General features: G+C 37.9%; 1 protein-coding gene across 7 annotated transcripts in view; it reads left to right on the top strand.

Moving 5' to 3' along the window:
* Positions 1-484: 484 nt before the first annotated feature.
* Positions 485-21812, top strand: part of C16orf62 (C16orf62 homolog) — a 57879-nt gene continuing 36551 nt past the window's right edge. The window contains exons 1-16 of one of the 7 annotated variants that reach the window (XM_025155368.3): positions 485-528; positions 1838-1953; positions 3619-3718; positions 4790-4957; positions 5238-5360; positions 5694-5718; positions 6647-6723; positions 8225-8353; positions 12336-12420; positions 13368-13427; positions 15451-15547; positions 15942-15989; positions 16844-16937; positions 17641-17718; positions 18314-18436; positions 20974-21020. In XM_025155368.3, the coding sequence (XP_025011136.2) occupies positions 1889-1953; positions 3619-3718; positions 4790-4957; positions 5238-5360; positions 5694-5718; positions 6647-6723; positions 8225-8353; positions 12336-12420; positions 13368-13427; positions 15451-15547; positions 15942-15989; positions 16844-16937; positions 17641-17718; positions 18314-18436; positions 20974-21020 (1319 nt within the window). In that variant the 5' untranslated portion in view covers positions 485-528; positions 1838-1888. Of the gene's footprint in view, positions 920-1784; positions 1954-3618; positions 3719-4789; positions 4958-5199; positions 5361-5693; positions 5719-6646; positions 6724-8224; positions 8354-12335; positions 12421-13367; positions 13428-15450; positions 15548-15941; positions 15990-16843; positions 16938-17640; positions 17719-18313; positions 18437-20973; positions 21021-21812 lie in introns of those variants that run through there. The other 6 variants (XM_025155367.3, XM_046900692.1, XM_015294787.4 and 3 more) reach the window with 6 other exon arrangements.

The following is a 21812-nucleotide window of genomic DNA, read 5'->3' as shown; positions in this document are numbered from 1 at the left end:
CTTCAGCTTCATCACAGAGACTTGCCTGACCTTGAGCTGTTTTTCCCCCTTTTGGCAAATTTCCATTGCTTGTTATGCCATAATGAGCAACTTTCTATCTTGGTGCACTACAACCCAAAAGAATACATGTGAAATCCAAGAAAAAAGTCCTTGTGTGGATGCAAAGATAGAAGTCTATTGTGACTCCCCAGGACTTCTGCGAAGCAGGATAGTTGAGAAACACGAGGCTGTTTGCACATCAAGCAAAGCATAACCGGGAAGTTGTAGAACTAGCACTCACTGATTATCTTTGCAAACATAACATATCGGTCCTGAGGCTAATATACCGATCGGCATTTCTAAACCAGCCTGTATCAATCTACAACGAGGACCGGACACCGCGCCCCAAAGCCACATCCCTGCACCCGTGCCCCACCGTAATAACCCGGAAGCGCTGAGCCCCGGAAGTAGCGGCGGAAGTGGCGGCCTAGCGTCGGCACGTGACAACCGGGAGGCACGTGACGGAGGCAAGATGGCAGCCTTCCCATGGTGAGGCTCCGGGACCCTCACCCTGAGGGTTGTCATCCCCTCTCGGGGTGGTGCCGGGAGAGGGTAGGGCCACGTCTCGGGTTCCCGCTGAGGCGTGAGGGTCGGTGTTCAGCCTCCGTATGCCCGCAGTTCAGGGGCTGTGGTGCTGATGCGGGAGACGCTCCTTCTGCGCGGATGAGTGGTGGGGAACGGTGTCCGCCTTGCCCTCGGGAAGAGGAGACCGGGGGGGAGGGTGGGGGCCGCGGCCGGGCGTCCTTGCCGCCGTCCTCTGCGACTTTGTGGGTTTTTATTTTCCCGAAGTAACCAAGAAAAAATAGACGAGGACGGTTCGCTTTTTGCTTGATTTGATGATGGTGTGGGTGGCGCCTCTCTCTCAGAAGGAGCGGGTGAGGTACAGCAGCGTCCGGGGGTATCACTATTGGCTCCCAGCAGGGCGGGCGTGGGGCCGGGCTGGGACACGAGGGCTCTCTCTCTGGCACTGAGGGAAGATATTTGTAGCTATTTTTTTTTTTTCTTCTCCAAAACTTTTCTGCTTTCCCAGCGAGCTGTTCTTTTGTTTTGGAAGACCTGTTGTCCTTCTGCAGCCAACTTACAGTAGTCATTAGCAAGCCATCGTCTGAGGGCAGTGTAGAATCGAGGAAGATGCAAGAGTTAGTGGTAATTAGTGGGCTGATGAGGTGTTCCCTTGTGTGTGTATATCTATATATATATAAAATACTTTGTGCCGCAGGTAACTTAAAACCTGTGTTGACATAGATAAAATGTGTGGCTGTACGGCATCAAGTGACTGTCAGCGCTGCTGGTATTTACTGGGGTTTGATCCTCTGTAGTTGGTGACCCTGCAGAAACCGAACAGAATAACTATGGCTGTAAACCTGAGCCTGTGGTGGGCTGTGTGCCTAGAGGATATCAGTGCGTGGGGGGGAAGGGAGAGGTTCTTGCTCTACGGGGGGGGCTGGCAGTCTGGCTGGTGCTCAAGATTGATGCCACATGCAGTGATCTTTGTGTGTGGAAAAAGGCTCAAAACTGCTGGGGAATCTGCCTGGAGCCTGAGGTGCATCTTGTTGTGTGCACCAGAAATGAAACCTAGCTTGGTGTGGCTCACAGTGGTTTTTTTTTTTTTTTTCTTGTGGAAGTTTGCTGTGAGGTTGTTTACTGAGATTGGAAAGCTCAAAGCCGGCTCCTCTGGTCCCTGTGCTGGTTACGGTGCGAGTTGTGCTGAGCATTTGATCATATTGTAAATGTACTTTGTAAAGGGCTGTTGTAGGGTGAACAGCTTTTCTTCATTTCCACGTGAATGCTTGTCCAGTGATGCCTTACGTGACTATGAGAATACAGTTGATACTCTCCTGGGAATGGTATGCTATGTGTGAGCTGTGAGCAGTACTTCTCTACCATTGATCGGAACAAATATATAAGAAAGAGGTATGTAAATACTGGCAGAGCTGTGACAGAACAATATAAATACGGTAACTGAGAAGGGAACTTGGAAAGATTTTTCACTGAAATGCTAGTTAACCTGTGAATCAAGTGAATAAGGAGTGTAATTGAAGAGACTGTTCTTGCATAAAGATTAGGAAACAATAGGAGCAAGCATGGATCGGCCTGGACTCTTTCTCTTGCTGAGTGACATATTGTTGGGTGTGTCAATGACAGGAGCTGCACCAAGGAGCTGCATTACAGAGTTCCCAAGCAAGTGTGCCAAAGAAGAACTTTTGAGGAAAAAACCCTGCAATTAGATAGTTCGGTTTTTAATTCTGGCTGACAGAAAATCCTTATAAAAATGTTTGCAACCTCGAGTGCACGCATTATTTTCTTCTTTCATTTTTGTCCAGTTTTTACTTAAAAAAGAGAAAAAGAAATGAAGAAGTTCAGGCAGGTAGAACGCAGAGAAAAAATTAATATATTTCTAGATTTTCACTTATCTCTGCCTGTCTTTTCTTCTGCCTTGCTTTGTAACGTTTGCTAGGGGAAGGTATGAGTGGTAACCATGATGTTGCTTGTTTTGGGAAGCAGCTATTCTGTGTATTTTCATGGATTTTTATTTTCAGTTCCCTGTTTAAGCAGTATTACTGTCCCATGCCATTGGAGCAGTTAATTTCAAACATTGATGTCTTATGAGTGATATGGGAAATCACATGTACCTCTTCATTGTCTTTTAAAATTCCCAGCAGTGCTAGCCAGGGAAATTGTAATTCTCCCTTTTCTGCCTTCCTACTTTGTGAAACATACTTTAAAAGTGTGCTTACATATATATTTCTATTTCAGCAATTAAAAATGTAGGTTGGATGTTGTGTTTTACAAAAGAGCAGTGTCCTCACCCTGTGGCTGATAAAATGGTGTGTCATACTGTTAGTTCCTATCAGCAACATGATTTTACTCAAATACTTTTATTTATGTTGTTTTCAGGAATCAAGTTATTTTGTTTATTAGAAGTGGAGACCATAGTTCTCACAGCAATTTCTTAAATTCAGATTAGAAATGAAAGTTGAAATATCTATATTTTTTTGTGATTTTTTTCTTTCTACTTGATGGTGTGCTTAATTGTCAGAGGCAAAGCTTATCCACCATATAAGTATATGAGTACCTATATTTTTTTTTTCCCTAATCATTCTACTTTTGCAACTTTTCTTATGAGTACAGTGGACAGATGGAAATAGATTTCCCAGGGAAGAGTTTTGTAGCAATGCAAATTAATCTGCGTAGTCCCTCGTTATATGTGAGCATGATCGCTTAGATTTCTTCCCTTGTGTTTTCACACCTACCATTTCCCTTCACTCTGAGTGTACTCAGTTTAAGAGATGTGTTCAGTAATCTCCATCAGCCTGTCTCAATGCTGTATGCTCTGTTAGATTGCCCTTTCTGCGTTTGTTGAAACAGAAGAGAACCCAATTGCAGAATGCAATTGAGTACTTGCAAGTAGAATGTCTTCAGTTTATGTAAAAAAGAGAAAAATTTTAGTATACACTGACTTCTTTTCCACTAGATATTTATTTTTATAAATAAGTGCATCTATATAAATATATGCTTCTCTGTTCATAAGTGATTATTTACATGTGTACATACTGACTCTTTAATCTTGCTTTTTAGGCATGCAAGGTCAAGAAATTATGTTTCAGAATCTGATGTGTACAAACTCGAATCTGTGCCCTTGGATTTTGGTGACTACCATCCACTAAAACCCATTACAGTGAGTTTCTTTTTGTGCATTCGGAAAATGAACATGTAATAAAACTGATTGTGTTCCTCCTCTTCTTAAAATTAAAAGGCTTTGAAACTGATGGTGGTGTGCTACTGAAATGGCCTTCTGTGTTTGCAACCTGTTGTTCTAGAGGTGTCAAGGTTTATTCTGTTGTTCATCCTTTAAAGAAATTTGCTGGTATTGCTGAGTGTCAAAAATGATCTCTTTCTGATAGATAGAGCATTTCAGCTCGTGAGTTTTCTTGATTCCATTAAGTGCTGAATAATGAGTAAGTTGGAAATCAATTGCATTATAAATAACCTGCATCATGGCTTGATGTAAGATTTGCTTTTGATTAACTTCCACTCAGCTGTATACTTTAAAACATTTAAACTTTAATGTATGAGAGGTTTTTAAAAGTATAGATGTAGAAAGAAATACAGTTTCAATGAAATGATAGCAGTATGCTCAGTTTTTGTTGTTCAGCCTGATGCCATGTAGTCTGGGACATACCTCTGGCTGTTCTGGGTCAGCTGACCTGGTTCTGTCCCATTCCAGCTTCTTGTGCACCTCCAGCACCTTGCTGTCAAGGCAGTGCATGAAGCTGGCAAGTCCTTGACTCAGTATAAACCTGGCTCTGAACCATCTAAAACATTGGTATATTATCAATGTTTTTCTCATCCTAAATCCATAACACACCACCACAGCAGCTATCAGGAAAAAAATTAACCCAGTCCCAGTCAAAACCAATACACAGGAAATAACAAGGAAGACATTGGAAGAGAGAGAGGAAAACAATAAAATAGAGGAGAGATACTAGAAATAAATTTAGAGTGAATGATCTTAGAGTTTTATAGACTCAGAATTGAAAGAAAAGATGTAATGGAAATGCTAGTGAGGAGTGCCTCTGGACTCAGAAATGTGCTTCTGTTTACATGCAGTAGCTGATGCTGAAGACTTTCTGGTAGATGAGTCCTTGCTTTCATTGCACTGTTATAGTTTATGTAGTCTACGATGCTTTATTAAAGAAGATGGGGGAAGACTTTTTTTTTTTTAACTGGTTTTGAACTTTTCTTCCAGGTTACCGAATCCAAGACCAAGAAAATGAGCCGGAAAGGAAGTACTTCCTCTACTTCTTCTTCTTCTTCTAGTTCTATGATGGACCCATTGAGCAGTGTGTTGGATGGTACCGATCCCTTGTCGTTATTTGCAGCAGCTGCAGATCCTTTGACTGCTACTGCTTCCATGGTAATACTGTAGGACACTTAACTAACAAAATGAGCCAAAGAACAAAGCTAGCCATGGATGAAATATTTGTCTCGCTAATTAGAAGCTTAATGTAAATAGAGAGTATAGTGTAGTAATAGAATAAAGTATTTCCATTTGTGTTTTATGTTGATGTATATTTTTAATATTATAACTGGAAGGATCAGTAAGCACTTGAAACATAAAGTTGACCTTCATCAGCCTTTTTTTTTTTTTTCTTCCAGATTTGTATTTAACATTTGCCCTCATACTCTCCTCATAGGATGGTATACGAAAGAAACGGGATAAAGATGACAACTCAGCAGTAGGAAGTGACTTTGAACAATGGTCAAGCAAACGCAGTGAAATCCTCAGTAGATACACAACAACTGAGAAGCTCTCGATTGTAAGTAGAAGCTCCTCCAATTTTCTATATTTGTACTAGACCTATAAGGGATTTTAGATGCCACTGTTTTATAATAATTTCCTGAGTAAATATTGCATGTTTTAATGTTGTGAGCTGTGGTACACCTTTCTGTCACTTCTGATTGTTTAGGAACCCAGACCAAAAGTTTGTTGAGACATCATTGTATCTTTTTCTAACAATAAAAATAACTTGTAGATTCAGGTCCACTTCTAAATTATTAGAGTCTTCATTAGCATTGTATTATTTTGTGCATTCTTGGAATGCTGGTGAGTGCATGTTCTCTGAAAGTCTGTGTTTTCTGTTTCTTCACAGAACTTGTACATGGGATCTGAAAAAGGTAAATGGTTTCTTTGTATCTAACTAACAGTTTTCCTTGAAGTAGGGTGTGAGTGACAGGCCATGGTGGTCAAGAACAGCTGAAATGTAATCCTGCCCTGATATATGCTTGGTTGTATGCTGTTTTTCTGTCAATAAGACTTCTGCTGGATTTTTACTTAAAATAATTACTGAAGACAAAACATCCACCTTGTCTTGTATTCCTGTAAGCTAATGAATTCACAATTATGTGTTATGGAGGAAAATGTAATTCTCTGCCTTTCACTGTAGCTTAAAGCTTTCTTCAATTTAAAATGAATAGTAATGTTTTGAGGATTGTGTTTATCAACTCTGCTGCTTGCTGGAAGGAAAAGCAAACAAATCCCATAGAAACTTGTTCAGTTGCTCTCTTTACGTGAAAGGGAAATGATTTCAGCTGAGTGTTCAAAAAGGAACTGAATCTTAAATTTTTTATCGTGTTTTCTTGTGAAGTAAATCTGGGCTAAGTAGTCATTGCTGATTGCATAGTAAATCAGGATTCTTATGCATGGGTACACATGCGGCATTTAAACTTCTTTGGATTGAGAATGGTCAAATGCTGGAACAGCGTGTCCAAAGAGGGCATGAAATCTCCATCTGAAATAATGTTAAATTGACTGGCTAACCTGTTGTTATAACCTGCTATAGCTTCAAAATCAGGCCCGTTTTGAGGAGTGAAGTTGAGCTTCTCTAACATAAATTATCCTATGGCTCCTTACCAACAAAAGTTGCATGTTCACAACAAAGGTTGGATCAAATGTTTGCCTTCAGGAATAGTTACCATATGGATGAAACCAGCTGTCTTCTGTCACTGGAGCTGTCTGAGTTAGTCAAGCTCCTTCAGATTTGTTTCCCTTTTGAAGTCCAAGTGTTTAAATGTTAAAGAAACTCAAACATATAATCTTTTACAGGAAAAACTACAACTAGTGGCTCAGCAGTTTCTGAAAAAGTGAGGACAAGGTTAGAAGAACTGGATGATCTGGAAGAGGTAGGAAAGTTTTCTGGTCCAATTACATCATTCTAAAAGTGAAATAAAGTTGTTAATTAAGATTTCGTAGTTTTTTTTATAAGAAGATCATAATTCTGCAGATGTGCATAACCATAAGCACTGTTATAATAACTGTTTTTAGATAAATCTAATTTCCATGGGACTACTCCAGTAACTTCAAACTTTAGAAAATTGAGACCAGATCATATTCTTATTATCGCTAGAGTTTGTGATCCAGAAATTAATCTGATCTTTCAGTGTTTCTTCACCTTGATACTGTTTATGGTCTGCAATTGCTATGAGAGTTTATGGAGCTTTACAGGCATTATGTCAGGTAATTTTGTATACTCCCATTGAAGAGGCTGCATGCTGTTTACTGGACTGTAATTAAAGTTATGTTTACATGCTTTATTGAAACAATGAATATTCAAATTATTCTCAAAGTGCAGTATTTTACTGAGTATGGTTGAAACATTAGTTTCTTAAAACCTGAATCTCTAGGTTACTTGTAGAGTCGCACTGGATAATGTTGTTTTGAAGCCACCTAACAAGCTTCAGTTCGCCATTTGCCTTAGCAAACACAATTCTGATGGTTACACAATGGATTCTTTGAGTAGAAAATTACAGTATCCCTTACCAGAGAAACTGGTGTGAGTGTGAAACTGTAGCTGCATTAATTATGGTTTTTTTTCCTCTTCATCTATAATTGTTCTTTTTTACTGATGATTGTTTCTGGACATTCAGATCATGACATCTGTTTTGTAATGCAGCTTGGTAAATTGATCAGAGTTAGCTTAAAAGTAGTTTTTATGTCACTGGTACTTCTGCTAACAACTGTTCCAGAAACCACTTCTGTTCTTCTAAGTGCATTTATAACTACCTATTTCCTAAAACTTAATTATTTTACCTTCCAGTGTATTACTAGTTCATTTCTGAAATGCAAGCTTTTTATGAGGTCTGTAAATTTGATTATGATGTCTGTCTTGATGTTTGCTCTGTAGTTGTAGTTTGTTGAAAAAGAAAGATTTTGATGTTTAAAAGAAGACTGCCAAGTACTTGAGATTTAGGCTTATTTTTCTTTGGTCTTGATTTTTTTTTTTTTTTTTTTTTAATAATGGCTACAATACAACCATTGCTTGCTGCCAAGAAATTTCTTAGGACCTTACTGGCAAAATGTGTTTCATTTGTCTCTTATGCTGCTACTACATAGGTTCTAGTATGCATCTGTATAGTGTTAGGATAGCGATTATACTACTAATAGTGTATCACTGAAATAGTCTGATTTCTGACCTTGCAGACAACAGTTGAGTACTAGCATCTGTCTTGAAAACCGAAGTGATTGTGATGCATCCCCATGTAAATGCCTGAGGTGTAGATGATGCAAAGTTAAGGGACAATAAGGGAATTCTTTTTTCTTTTTTTTTCCCCTCAGTGATCTGACTCTGCTTTTTCCATCCTTTCTCTCTCTCTCTCACTAAATAGACTTGTGTTTTCTTGTCAGGGATCACAGAAAGAGCTGTTGAACTTGACTCAGCAGGATTATATGAATCGAATTGAAGAACTCAACCAGTCTTTGAAGGATGCTTGGTCCTCTGATCAGAAAGTAAAAGCTCTGAAAATAGTCATTCAGGTCAGTTTTAAGTGGTTTTCTTCTGTACAGTGCTGGTGGGTTTGGTGGTGTGACTTGTCCGATTTCTTTCAAGAGGAAAGTAGTTTCTGGTAGTTTTCTATTATATTATTTCTTAAAGTCTTATATTCCACACTGAAACTCATTTCTTTTGGAGTTTTATCACTTCTGATAACAGTTGAAAATCCAACCTGTTACATACCGAAATCTTCTCTGGGATTTATTGAAATGCTACAAGGAGGAAACTCTTACGTGAATTCTATAATCTTTAGATGCTGTTTGATGATCAATCAGAAGTGGCATACCTACTTTTAAAGAAGCTTCCAGCTCAGATGCATTTGTATGTTCTCAGGTTCACATACACGTTTTTATGGCCTGATGTAGTATGGCAATGAATGATTGGAGGGTAAAAAAAAAAAAAAGAAGTAGGATTACTTTAGGTTTTATTTCAAAACTATTTGTGAAAGGAGCATGCATTTCTGGGCATTTAAATCTTCTGTCAAACAGTTGGAGTGTTTATGGTTTGTCTCAAATAGTACTGAACCAACTGCTGCTGTAATTCTTTTCCAAAATTGTTAGTGTGTTAGAAACTATACGTTAACTAAGGAAAACTGTTTTGTGTTGTTCTAATTCTGTACAAGGTGGAAGTGGCCACAGTGTGCTTATTGAAATTTTGGTTCCAGTGTTCTGAAAATAGTTTGTTCAGAGAAAGCTTTTGGAATGGCAGTAGCTTTCTTCAGAGTATCAAACCAAACAGGATTACTGTCAAGACAAGTTTATTTATGCTTCCTGGGTGTCTAAATTCAAACTTTCTTCTGTTACTCCTGAATAAATTAAAGCAGTCAGTTTCATAATATTCTGAAAGAGAACCTTGAGTCTTCTGAATTACTGGATGGTATTTGGTTGTGCTTCATGCTATACAGTGTAGCTGTACTGTAAAGTCTTGTAGCTATAGAACTTTATCTTGCAATCCTAACATTTCTCGAGATGACAGGTATTCCAGCGTTAAAATTAGAGCTGGAAAGCTCTAATGCATACTCTTTTACCTCTAAAACTGTACTGGTTTAATACTTCTTTTTTCTTCAATCATTTGTACTGCAGCGGCACTCCAAAATGCTGATTTCATCATGTTTGTGTTGTGCCTTACCAGTCCTTCTCATATCAGGCATAGATCAGATAGTTTTTGTCTTAAGGGCAAAATGTAGCAACTGGAGAAGGATAAAGTATAGGATATCATTAATACAATCATGCTGGGTTGGAGTTATCTGAGTACTGTATTTGTATGTGTTAGGAGACATTTAGAAGTAGTAATTGCAGCTTGCCACCTGCTTGCTTATTATTAGCTCTTAATGTTCTGTGGACATAAATCTTAAGGGCACAAAGTGACGCGTTTGAGGATTTTGATTAGGGTATGTGGGATGGAATTTCCACTAAAAAGAGTGGACAAAAAACAGATGTGAAAATGTGTCTGGTTAAAGATGATGAGAGTAAATAACATGTAGTTAATGCTTTCCTAAGGCATGGAATTTTCCTTTCTTTTTTCCTCCCTCCCCCAGTACAGTAATGGCTTTTTGAACCGTCAGTGTTTTTCTCCATCCAAACTTACTAAGGGAATAGAACAACCTGATTTAGGACCCTTGCATACTACAGGAAATTTCAATTGTTAAAAATATTATTTCTTCTTAACATGTCTGCTATCTTTCTGTGTGGCTTATTTGAGGTGATGAGCTGTTAGAGGGGCTCAGAGGGGAATGGGACAATTAAATGTCCTCTTGTTTGGCATGGCCTTTAAAAAAAATGCCACAGGCAGAGTGCATCAGAGGACAGAGGAGATAATGACATCTTTTTAAAAGCTGCAAGACCAATGTAGTGCTGTAGTGTAGTGAATGTAGTCATCAGGTGGGTTTGTCAGGATGTTTTTTTTTTTTCATGCTGGATACTCTTGCGAAAACAGCAGTGAGTTCAGCTTAAATTGTGGTAAAGACAATAAAGGAAATGGTACACAAATAAGGGGAGATCAGAAAATGATACATGACCTAAAGTGACTCGTTCTATTGTAATACTATGAGATCAGCAAATTATTCTGGAAAAGAAGTCATAGCTTTGTGAAGTGTGTGAATGTTTTTAATGGAAGGCAGCGTGGAGTCTTTGGAGGAGGGGGGAAAAAAAAGGACACCAAGACATATATTAATAATCTGTGCCTTAATATTTTTAGTATTCTTTTACAAATGGCGTCACTAATGTTTTTCAAGTAAGGTGGTTTCTAAGATGGGGTTCAGTCCTTCATTTTTAGGCAAGTAATATCAAAATTGAGTATCCTTATCTTGTTATTGTCTGTATATTATTCACTTTGTGTTTGAAATTTGTACAACAGATGCACATCATTAATGGAAAGACTGGTAAGAATGAGATGAGTATTGGGTTAATTAACATGATCATCAGAATCCTTTCATAAAGGAGTCTAAACATAATGAAGTAACTCTATACTTAGAAAACAGGACGGGGTAGAAATATAACTGTTTTGCTGATTCTTCCTAGTAAAGAGCATAACTTTAAGTCTTGTATCTTCTTAATGAACTAAGTAGCTTCCTTGACATCAGGCTGTGATTATATAAATATATATAGCATATAACTAATTAGTATAGCACGCTCGTTATTGCCATAGAATGAGCAAGTTTGACCTTTTTGTTACTGTTTTCAGAAGTGGATACTGGGTAGGAAAAAGTGATTAAATTTGAATATTACAATGATACGAATTAGTTCTGAAATCAAGATGAGTTCTTTGATTTAGATGGGGAGGACAGGGCCTTCGTTCTCTGTGAGGGCTTTAAGAAGCTTGAGTGCAGGAAGAGTTCTGGTTATTAAGGCAGGACCTGAATTTATAGTCCCGTAGCTGCATGTGAATTCCTCAAGTGCCTTAGACAAGATAAGCTAAGCTACTTACTCAGAGTAACCTGAAATAAGTTGATTATGTGTGTGAGCTCTAATAGCAGTGGTAAGCATTTGTGGTACTTGGAGGTACTGAACAGCAGCTGAATTGCCTTTCTCAGGAGGTGCCCTGCTGCCTGTGCAGTAGGGCCCTTTCTGCTTCGGGTGTGAGATGTGAACGCACACTCACCTGTCTTTCTGATGCACGCTTGTTCTTTCCTGATAAAAAAAAGAGACAAAGCACGTCCCTCATCAAAGCAGGTTCAGATGTTACGATCACGGGGTGTCAGATTGCTATGTGAATTTCTGAAATATAATGAAGATTTGCAATTCTTTTACTTACTCCATTGATACTGAAGAAGGGATGGAGAACACAGAGACTCCCATACTTCTCAGTCTTACACAGAGACCGGAGGCCACATCTGGCCCATGCTGGGATGAGGTGGAGCTCTGTCCCACAGTCATATGCCTCTTCAGGTGGAAGCTGAAGAAGATTCATTCTGAAGAAACTTCTGCCAAAGTTTTTGACTGCTATGAACCAGTTCACCTGTTTCCAAAAGGTTTGAACTGGTCACGTGAACTGCAAAGATTTGCTTAAAGGCTCATTAGTTAAATTTTTAACATTTTTGCTTAGTTTATTATCAGATTCTGTGTTTCATATGTGGGGCTTAAGCTGAGGGTGAGAAATTAGAAAACGCCCTTTTTTTAGAAAGGAGTCTTTTTATGCTGCTTCTGGAATAGAACTTGTCTGAATAAATGCACAGGTCTGCGGAGTCAGCTGAAGTTCTGCGTTATGGTCCCTTTCAACCTAGGCCTTTCTATGACTTTATGATTATGGATTACCTTGTATAAAGGAAAAGCAGATCTGTGACTAACTCTGGATATGAAGAATAATCTGAAAAATAGAGTACCATGGTTGGTTATTTTAAAGTTTTTTCTTTTTGCTGGGAAATTGTTAGTGTTGGTTCCTTCCATCTGTAGGTATTGATTTGTTCCAATCTGACTGGAATAAAATCATGAATTTGAATTGTCATCTATTTTTCTTTTCCCTTTCTAGTGTTCAAAGCTTCTTTCAGACACAACGGTAATCCAGTTTTACCCAAGTAAATTTGTCTTAATTACAGACATACTTGATACTTTTGGTAAGTATGGTGGTTTTGCATTGGGTGGTGTTTTTTTTTTTTTTTTTTTAAAGTAAATTATCCTCAAAGTGCTGAAATGGTTCTCTTTTAACAGTAAATATTTTTCCAACACACACATTTGGAAAGCACTGATATGAATGTATTTTATAACTGTTCAAAAACTTATATCAGTGAGGACTTTAAAATAAAAATATTTTATTTTGTAGCATTTCTGTTTTTTATGTGATAGTGAATGTTCACAACAAAACCTTGGGAAAACCCATGATCTCTGAATTTCAGCATTTAAAATGCTGCAATTATTATGAAAATACCTAATTTTTGTCAGCTTCCTTAGTCTAAATATTTCATTATTTGCACTTGAAGTCTGATAATTTTTCTGTAGCTTAGCAGGGACTATGAAGTAATCAAAATGTTACTGAATTATTTTAGTTTTGTTATTTTTAAATAATCCTTTGTGTGAAATTGTCATCCACTTAATGTTATTTTGTTGTTTTTCTGCTGTGTTATGGAAGAGGCTTATGGTGGTATTTGAAGTTCAAGGACATTGATATTCGCCAGGTTGTGCTATGACATAGAGTAGTTGTTTTGTCAGATCTTGCTTCCTCTTTGCTCTTCCTGCTTTCAGTGAGGTTGCTGAAGATAACGTAATATCCAGACCAGCAAAGACAGGACATTAGCTGTCCTTTTTTGGCCTGGGAGAGACCTGACCTGGATACATCTGCACTTTATGGAGACAGATAAATGTTTTACAGTGTGCAAAGTGCTAAATGCTGACTACTAATGTTTCAGCCTCACTAGAGGGCAGCATGATGTTAGCATTCTGTAAGGTTTCTTTTGGGTGATTCCAGTGTATGTTAATCAACACTTACATTGTTACTTACAATGTGTGTTACAGTTTGTTAAAAATGTTTACTGGCTTTTTGTTTGTTTGTTTGTTTTTTAACTAGGTAAACTAGTGTATGAAAGAATTCTATCAATGTGCATGGACAATCGTGTCTCTTTATCAGGTAGCTCTGTGTTTTGTTTTGTTTTTTTTTCCTAACGTCCTGCTGGAATAAATCATATCTAAACTGATTTGAGAAAAGTTAGCTAGGACCCGTGCCTTTATCTCTTAAGAAAACAGTTCTTTGTCTTTTTAAGATTCTTTTTAAGAAAACAGATCTAGTACTTAGGATCTAGTACATTTTAGTTTTAAATGAAGTAAAGCATCCTTTGCTCGTAGCTTCCACAATTCACAATGTTTCTGCAAGCTTACCTTTTAGCTGTGAGGAACAACATGCCTGAAATGCAATAAAATGTGCTTGTGGTTTTGGTCTTGCTAAACGTAAACTGAATCTTCCTGTGACTTGAGTTCACAAAGAATCATTTCTAAGTAGAGGGAGAGTTAAATATGAATTGCCAAATTACATGAAGAAAGATTTTTTTTTCTTTTCTGTTAGCATGTGCTGTCATCTTAAAGTACTGCTTTCTAATGGTTTAATATGTATAGAGTCAACAGATGAAGCGGAGAAGCTCAGTTTTCAGTAAACAGATGTTTTTGTTGATAGTTCTGCTTTCATTAAGGACGAATTTTGGAAGAAGGAGCAGGCTGGTGTTCACTTTACTGAACTAGAGTGGTCTTTTGAAATTGGGCCCTTCTCATTTTTTTTCAGTTGAAGTTCCAACATAGGTGTATAAGTGTATATTTAGCAGTTATGATACGGTGTATTTAGTATCTATACCTGAAATACAAACATTTTTGTTATGTAGTGGGCACTGCAGTGGTAACATTGGGTTGCAGTTAGATCCATAAGGTTTGAGCCAGCAGCCTGAAAACAGCTGATACTTAATAAAAGTACTTAAAATACATTTGCTTGTTGCAGAAGTGAGAAACTGTTTTTATAAACATTAATGAAAGCAGACAGTTCCTGTATCACAGCTCAATTCCTAAGCACAATAACCTCCTTCTGGAGGTGAGCTCATGCTGCAGCGATGCTGGGAGTACCGCAGGTGGGAGCTCCTGGAGCAACTCTAAAAGCGTGGGAAGAAGGAAGATCTTTTTTCCTTCCTGCCATGCATGCCTTTGTGAACCCCAGGGGGGTTTCAGACCCATCCTCCCTTGCCTGCACACTGATCAAGAACTCCTTTGGTCTTAGCTCAGAAAGAACTGCTTGCTATACTCAACCTGCATCTATCATGTGGCTTTTCTAGACTAGGAAGTGGGACACTTTCATGTGGAACAGGACCTTCTCTCTTTCTGAGGGCATGGATAAGACCGCACTGCTGTTCTAAAACTGTTTCACAAGGTGTTCATAAGCAGATATTTGCTGCAGAATCTGCTTGCTTAGTCTTATTCCCTGAGGATTTACCCTTCCCAGCCATCTGGGATGTGGAGGGTCCCAGAAGCCTGTTTTGTCTTCTGATTCAAGTAACTTAGAGAAAGAAGAGGCATACAATTGTGTGCCCAGCTGACCAGTGCGCTATGCCCATAACCCATCTGTTCCACAGTAGGGTCGCAGCTTTTTCCTGCTGGCAGCTGATATACGCATAGACCCAGAGGTCATGAAAATACTACACTGCAGTGTTGGACGTTTAGCATGCAAGAACAAGTGTTATGTCAGTGTCCAGTATTTCCTGCACCTCCTTTCAAGGTCATTTTTAAAGATTATTTTAAAATATTAGACTTTAAAAGTGAAGAATTTGAATGCTAGAACATAATTTACTGTCTATATTTGTATGCATTTGTTATAGATAAAAGCAGAATAAGAAATAAAGGTTATGGGGAGGCAGGGACTAAGATTAGTTTTGAGTGCTTGACTTCAGCTTGAACTGAAATGTTACTTAAAGCAAGTTGGAAGCTCTACTTGCCTTTTCAAGCTGCACATCTACTCAGTTCTTACTACTGCAAGAAATAGCTGAGAATCAAACGTAATAGTTTATTATGCTGTGCCTAACTTCTTGTTGAAAGAATACAATTTTAAATCTAGAATGAAAAGCAGTTTGCTTCCAGGAAGAATGTAACTGTTTCTGGGTTGGTTTTTTTTTTCCTAGATAATTTTTCTCCAGAGACTGTTAACGATACTGCTAAAGAGACTTGCTTAAACTGGTTTTTCAAGATTGCTTCGATCAGAGAACTCATTCCTAGATTGTATCCTTCTCAAATGAGACTATCAGAATACATTTGCAAGTTTTTCGGCAGACTTTTACAAATGTGAACAGATTTACTGCAATAAAACCCACAGTAATCTGTGTTTCTACTGACTTTCTGTTTGTTTTGAGCTGCACATCTTATTATTATTTTTTTTAAATTATACTTAATACTCAATTGAAAGCTGAATTATTGACTGTGAATAGCATGGCAGTAATAGAGTAGAGCTTGGGAATAAATGAAAATCTTATAGACAAATTGTAAAGAGCAATAAAGCATAGTGAAATTAATTGCAAAATGTATTTAAGCGTGTTTGGTATATAATGTTGTATATGATGTTTATTTTTAAATGGCTTATACATTAGTTTTGTTCCTTAATTTGGCTTCTTTTTAGTTATGTGGAAGCAGCAATACTGAAGTGCAATAAGTTCCTATCTAAAACGTAAGTAAATGCTAAGTGTGGGAAGGAAGGGAATGGTCAGTCTTACAAGCTACTTTAATTGTGACATCCAGAAGTTTGCAAATCAAAAAAATAACAAACCACCATGAAACAGTGACTTCACATGGTGGAGAGGAAAGATTGTTGGTACCAGGAAAGAGGCAAAAAGAAGGAAAGCTGAAAGGAAGCTTAATAGAGGCAGAGCTGGAAGAACAACTTAGGAGCAATGAGAGTCTTGGTTTAAGTTTCGTGTTGGCAAAAAGTGTCAGTTGCTGAGCTGAAAATGTTCTTTCACATATAATTGTCCTTTTCAGTTAAATTTTGAAATGAGAGTGATTAGCCAAATTGCTACTACAGAGACAGCTTCGTTACCACTGTAAGGCACTTCTTGTGCTGGAATTGATGGTCCTCATCTCCCAGCACTAGTACAGGTCTGTCAAAAAGAACTTGTGGAAAGAGGAGTTCTGGCAGTACTTGAGTTGCTTTTTTTCACACTGAATTACAGTACTGCTAGAGTTCTGCTGTTTCTCCAAAGCAGAGAAGTTTTTCGCTTGCACTTGTCTTTCTGCAATCCAAGCATACAAACCTGGGTATTTAGACTGCTCCTAATGGCAAATGCTGCAATTCAAATACAGAATATATGCTATTAATGCTAAATTTGCTTAAATTTATTTATGTTAAATTTGCTTCTGAAATATTGTGTTAATAGGAACTCCTAACAAAGGTGAAACATGTAAATCATGCTTGTTTGTCAGTGTACAAGGCTGCTTCTTAGGTTATCAGTAGGTGGTATAATTCTTTAACTTTAAAGATTTTTTAGCTTTAAATCTCATTTTCATTCCTGAAAAATTTAACAGGGGGATTTTGGAGTGTCTCCCACGATTAACGTCTGTGATTAGAGGAATCGGAGATCCACTTGTTGCGGTCTATGCAAGAGCATACCTTTGCAGGGTAGGCTACCACATAGCACTTGAGATCTGTGTTGGAGACTTAGTACAGCTAGCTCTGCCACTGACTGGGAGGGGGAGGAGAAATTAACTATCATTTTTATCTGATATGGTCAGTAGCCTGTCTTTTCCTTCAAACAAGTTAGGAAAAAAAAATCTGTTATATGCTGTTTCCATTTTTTTTTTTGCCATTTTTATTTGTGTTACTGAAAACGTGTGTAAGTAGCTTAGTTTCCTTTGCAGTTCCAGCCTCACTACACAGGACTTGTATAACAATAACTTTCTATTATTTATCAGCATTATTCCTGTATCTATCTTTATTAATATTTTCATCTGGGATCCTTGCTTCATTTCATCTTCAAAAATCAATGTGCATGTTTTTAAAGCAATTTCTAAACTTTTGGCTGGCTTTTAGAAATGATTTTTGCTGTAGCCTTTGTGTACAACAAATAAGAGCTATTGTTCTGCATGTACTAGGGTAGACATTGATTTCCTCACCACTTATAGACCTGTGGATCTGGTGTTTGAGAGCAGTGTTTAAACTCAGTGTAACTTCCTCAAGTAATTCTCAGTGGGTGTGATTATAGTAGCAAGTTTTGATGGGTGCAACTAGGTATGTTCCTCTGGAAAATACATTTTTTTTATCTTACAGTTGAAGGAGGAGCATGGATGATAGATGCAAATGAAGTTGTTCTCTTTTACTACAGGTTGGGATGGAAGTGGCACCACAGCTCAAAGAAAGCCTCAACAAAAATTTCTTTGATTTTCTTCTAACGTTTAAGCAAGTAAGTAGATGGTATTTTTTTATTTGCCAAATCACATAAAAATACTTCTTAAGCCAACTACAATATGTAAATACTTTCTGAGAATCTTTCAAGTTCTTATATGTAGATTTAAGGATGTTCCTGTATCCAGATGTGGTATAGGAAATGTTACATGCGCGCTAGTAAATTTTAACTACTCTATTTAGTATATTTCTATGTTTTTTTGAAATAATCTTGGTATTTTTTTTTTCCAATGTGCAAGGAATGTGTATGAATCTTTATCATAGAATCATTAATGTTGGGAAAGACCTTTAAGATCAGCCGTCAACCTAATCTACCGAGTTCCATCACTAAACCACATCCTGTAGTACTGCACTCACATGTCCCCATCCTTTGAGGTATTTAAGGGACTTCCTACAGTAGTCTGTTCCAATACTTGACCACCCTTGGTGAAGATACTCTTCCTGTTATCCAGTCTAAATCCTTGTTAGGAAACTCCTCCTAGTATCCAACTGTATGCTCTTGTTTCTCAGTTTCCAGTTAATGAACAAAGTTTGTCATTGTTTCAGTTAAATACTTTTTCACTGTGGTGCATTTTTGTGTTCTATTTCAACAGATTCATGGGGATACAGTTCAGAATCAACTGGTAGTACAATGTGTAGAAATTCCTTTGTATTTAACTCTCTACTCTCCTGCTATAGACTGGATTTTACAATGTATTGCATACCGTGCTCCTGAGGTAAGTGTGGTAATGTAGTAATGGAGGTGTTGAGGTGGAAAGTTAATTTTGCTGAAGAATTGATAGACCTATGCCTATGTTTTTTCCCCACTATTTAACTGCATAGTGCAGAGAGTAAAGCAATGCTTTGTTTAACTTAAGAATGCTGAAAGCATCTGATGTAGTAACACCATGTATTTTCTTGCTAGAAATCCTTGGAGAAGGGTGCTCAATGCGAAAGTATAAGAATTAAAGATGAAACTGAAGCTTAGGCAGCATAAATGCTTTCTATTATAAATTGTAAAAATCTATGGCAAAACACATTGAATTATAAATGATAAAGTTAAAATATCAACAGCAACTTCAGCTTGGCTGCTCAATTTTTTTATTGTCTAATAGTGTTCAGGTCTGAGATTTTGCTTTTGGAATGTTAATATAGAATTCCTTAGAATTACAAAAAACATTAAAAGCAGCTCCCCTTTTCTGTGTTTTTTGTGTTAAATGGCTGTATGTGTAGCTGCTGATTGAGTTCTGCTCTCATCTAGTACAAATCATGCTAAGAGACATCAAGTGGAAAGATTTTCAAAAAACAAACCTAAAGCAAACATGGACATTTGAAAGCACCACTAATGAATCTCTTTAAAAAGAGATTATTCAGGACAATAAAAGTCACAGAATCATTAAGTTGGAAAAGACCTGTAAGATTGTCTAGTCCAACTGTCAGCCCATCATCACCATGCCCAATAAGCTGTGTCCCTAAGTGCAGCATCTGCATGTTTCTTGAATGCCTCCAGGAATAGTCACTCCCCCTCTTCCTGGGGCAGCTTGTTCCAATACTTGACCAATCTTTCAGAGAAGAAATGTTTCCTGATACCCTACTTGGCCTCAAGTTGCACCAGGGGATGACCATTACATCTTGTTTTATCGCTGCTACCTGGGAGAAGAGACTAACTCCCACCTCACTGCAGCTTCCTTTCAGGTAGTTGTAAACAGCGATAAGGTTTCCCCTGAGCCTTCTCCAAACTGAACAATCCTAGTTCCCTCAGCTGTTCCTCAAAAGACTTGTGCTCCAGACCCTTTGCCAGCTTTGTTGCCCTTCTTTGGACAAGCTTCAGTGCCTCAGTCAGAATCACAGAATCGTAGAAGTTGGAAGGGACTTCTGGAGGTTGTCTAGTCCAACCCCCTGCAAAAGTAGGTTCCCTAGAGTAGGTTATAAAGGAAAATGTTCAGGTGGGTTTTGAATATCCCCAGAGAAATAGATTTCGCAGCCTCTCAGGGCAGCCTATTCTAGTGCTGTCATCCTTTAAGTAAAGAAGTTTTTTCTCATGTTCACGTGGAACTTCCCATCTTCCAGTTTGTGCCCGTTACCCCTTGTACTGTCACTGGGCAGCACTGAAAAGAGGCTAGCTCCATTCACTCGACTCCATGTGGTTTTTCTTTCCCAGGTGGAGGACTCTACACTTACTCTTTTTGAACCTTAGGATGTTCTCTCTGCCCAGCTCTCCAGTCTGTCCAGGTCAATGCCTTGTAGTAAGAGGCCCAAAACTGAACACAGTATTTGAGATGTGGCCTCAACGGGGCCAACTGCAGGGGAACGATCTCCTCCTTGTCCTGCTGATTACACTATTTCTAATATTTTCTGTTGGTGACTTGGGTGTGATGTTGGTCAGCAAGCTGCTGACCAGCACCCTCAGATCCTTTTCTGTTGCACAGTTTTCCAGCCACACTGCCCCAAGTGTCGCATAGCATTGTTGGGAGTGATATTTTAAAGAAGTTGCTTTCTGAAGATAAAAAAAATTATGCAACTGACGGGAAAAAATATACAATCCAATGGCATTGAATATTTAAATCTCTTACCATCCTTTTTTTTTAAAAAAAAAAAAACAACCTTTTTTTAAAAAAAAAAAAACCTTAAAAATGTCAGTTTTCACATGAGTGTACAAGCTAGTATAAAGAGCCTGAGTCTGAGTGCTTGGTTTTCTTGTCCTATACAGGAAGAATGCTCGTTTCGCTACAGCCCAAATTTTACCACTTTAAATTCATAGTCACTATGGCTGTTCAATTCTTGCTGTTCTTTAGCTAGTTTAACCTGTATTTCCTAAATTCATTAGTTTCTTCTGTCATACATAATATAAAAATGATTTGGGTAAATTGTAGCTTAGTATTTGCTTAACATAGTCAACAGACATTTTAGACTCTGTCAGCCTGTTTCTGAATTGTACAGTAGAGAGTTTGTAATCGTCACCTCTCCTGCCAGAGGTAATTGACCTTCGTTGCAAACAGAAATCATTCTGAGGAATGGTATAGCTGAAGGACTGAGAATTTGACTTCCATAAAATAGTGTTTTTGATTAAAATGTCACTGTACCTGTTCCAGTAAGAAGTGTTTTTTGTGTTGTACTACATTGTTGTTTTCTTGTGCTGTAAATACAGGATAAGACGGGATTATTGGAATGTGTTGGGGAGGTAATTAAAGCAGTTCTTAATAGATTTTAGTACAGTAATTAAAGCTGAATTTATTTGCAGAATCTCACTAATTTTAGTGAGTTATTCCTTCAGGTTCTGCTTACTGAGATGATGGAGAGGTGCAAAAAATTGGGAAACAAGTAAGTATCGTGCAGTCCAGAAGACATGAGTCTGTAATGAGTACCCCAAGTGTCTGTAATAAAATATCCCTCTCCATTTTGAAGCCACTATTTGGATGCACAGTATGGCTTTTGTTACTCATGTAAATGACTAATTTATAATTGTGAACATCTATTTTCCTGAGATGAATTCTGCCAGGCTTTATGTTACTTGTAGAGCAAAAGTTTAACTGATTAATTTGGTTGCTGCATTTTGTCTCCTAAGGCAAAGTTTAAGAAGCAGCAGCCTTGTCTGATCCCTGGTTGTGCTTCATTTTTCTCTGCTTTCCTTCACTTCCTTACCTGTGCCCTTCCCTGGCTACAGTTAGCCTATACATGTGTTTTCCAAGGGAAGCTGTAAAGCAGCTGGTGTCTTTGGAAGAATATTTAGGTGACTGCTTTTTTTCAAAACTAAAATTAGTATCCCAAATGTCACCTTGATGTCTGTGTGCAGAGTAATTGTGTTAAGTGAATAGTTCAGGAAGATGGTCTGAAAGTTTTGGATGTACTTTCTTTCTGAGCTATATGAATGTGATTTAGCCTGCTCATGAGTTAATCTCAGTTCATTTTACTGGCTGAGTTCTGTGGAAGTTTTCAATTACTTTGGCTTTTGATGTGCTTTACGCCATCTAATTCTGCAGTGGCTGAGGAGCTAAAATATGTTAATCACTTAGAGAGAAGAAATTTCCTGCATTAGCATACTGTGAGCTAAGGAATAGGGAAAGAATGTGATTTTTAAAAAATGATGTAAAGATTGCTTAATAGAGGATGCTC

Source organism: Gallus gallus, chromosome 14 (assembly GCF_016699485.2).
Source record: "Gallus gallus isolate bGalGal1 chromosome 14, bGalGal1.mat.broiler.GRCg7b, whole genome shotgun sequence".
Classification (NCBI taxonomy): domain Eukaryota; kingdom Metazoa; phylum Chordata; class Aves; order Galliformes; family Phasianidae; genus Gallus; species Gallus gallus.
This window is presented reverse-complemented; position numbering and strand designations above follow the sequence as displayed.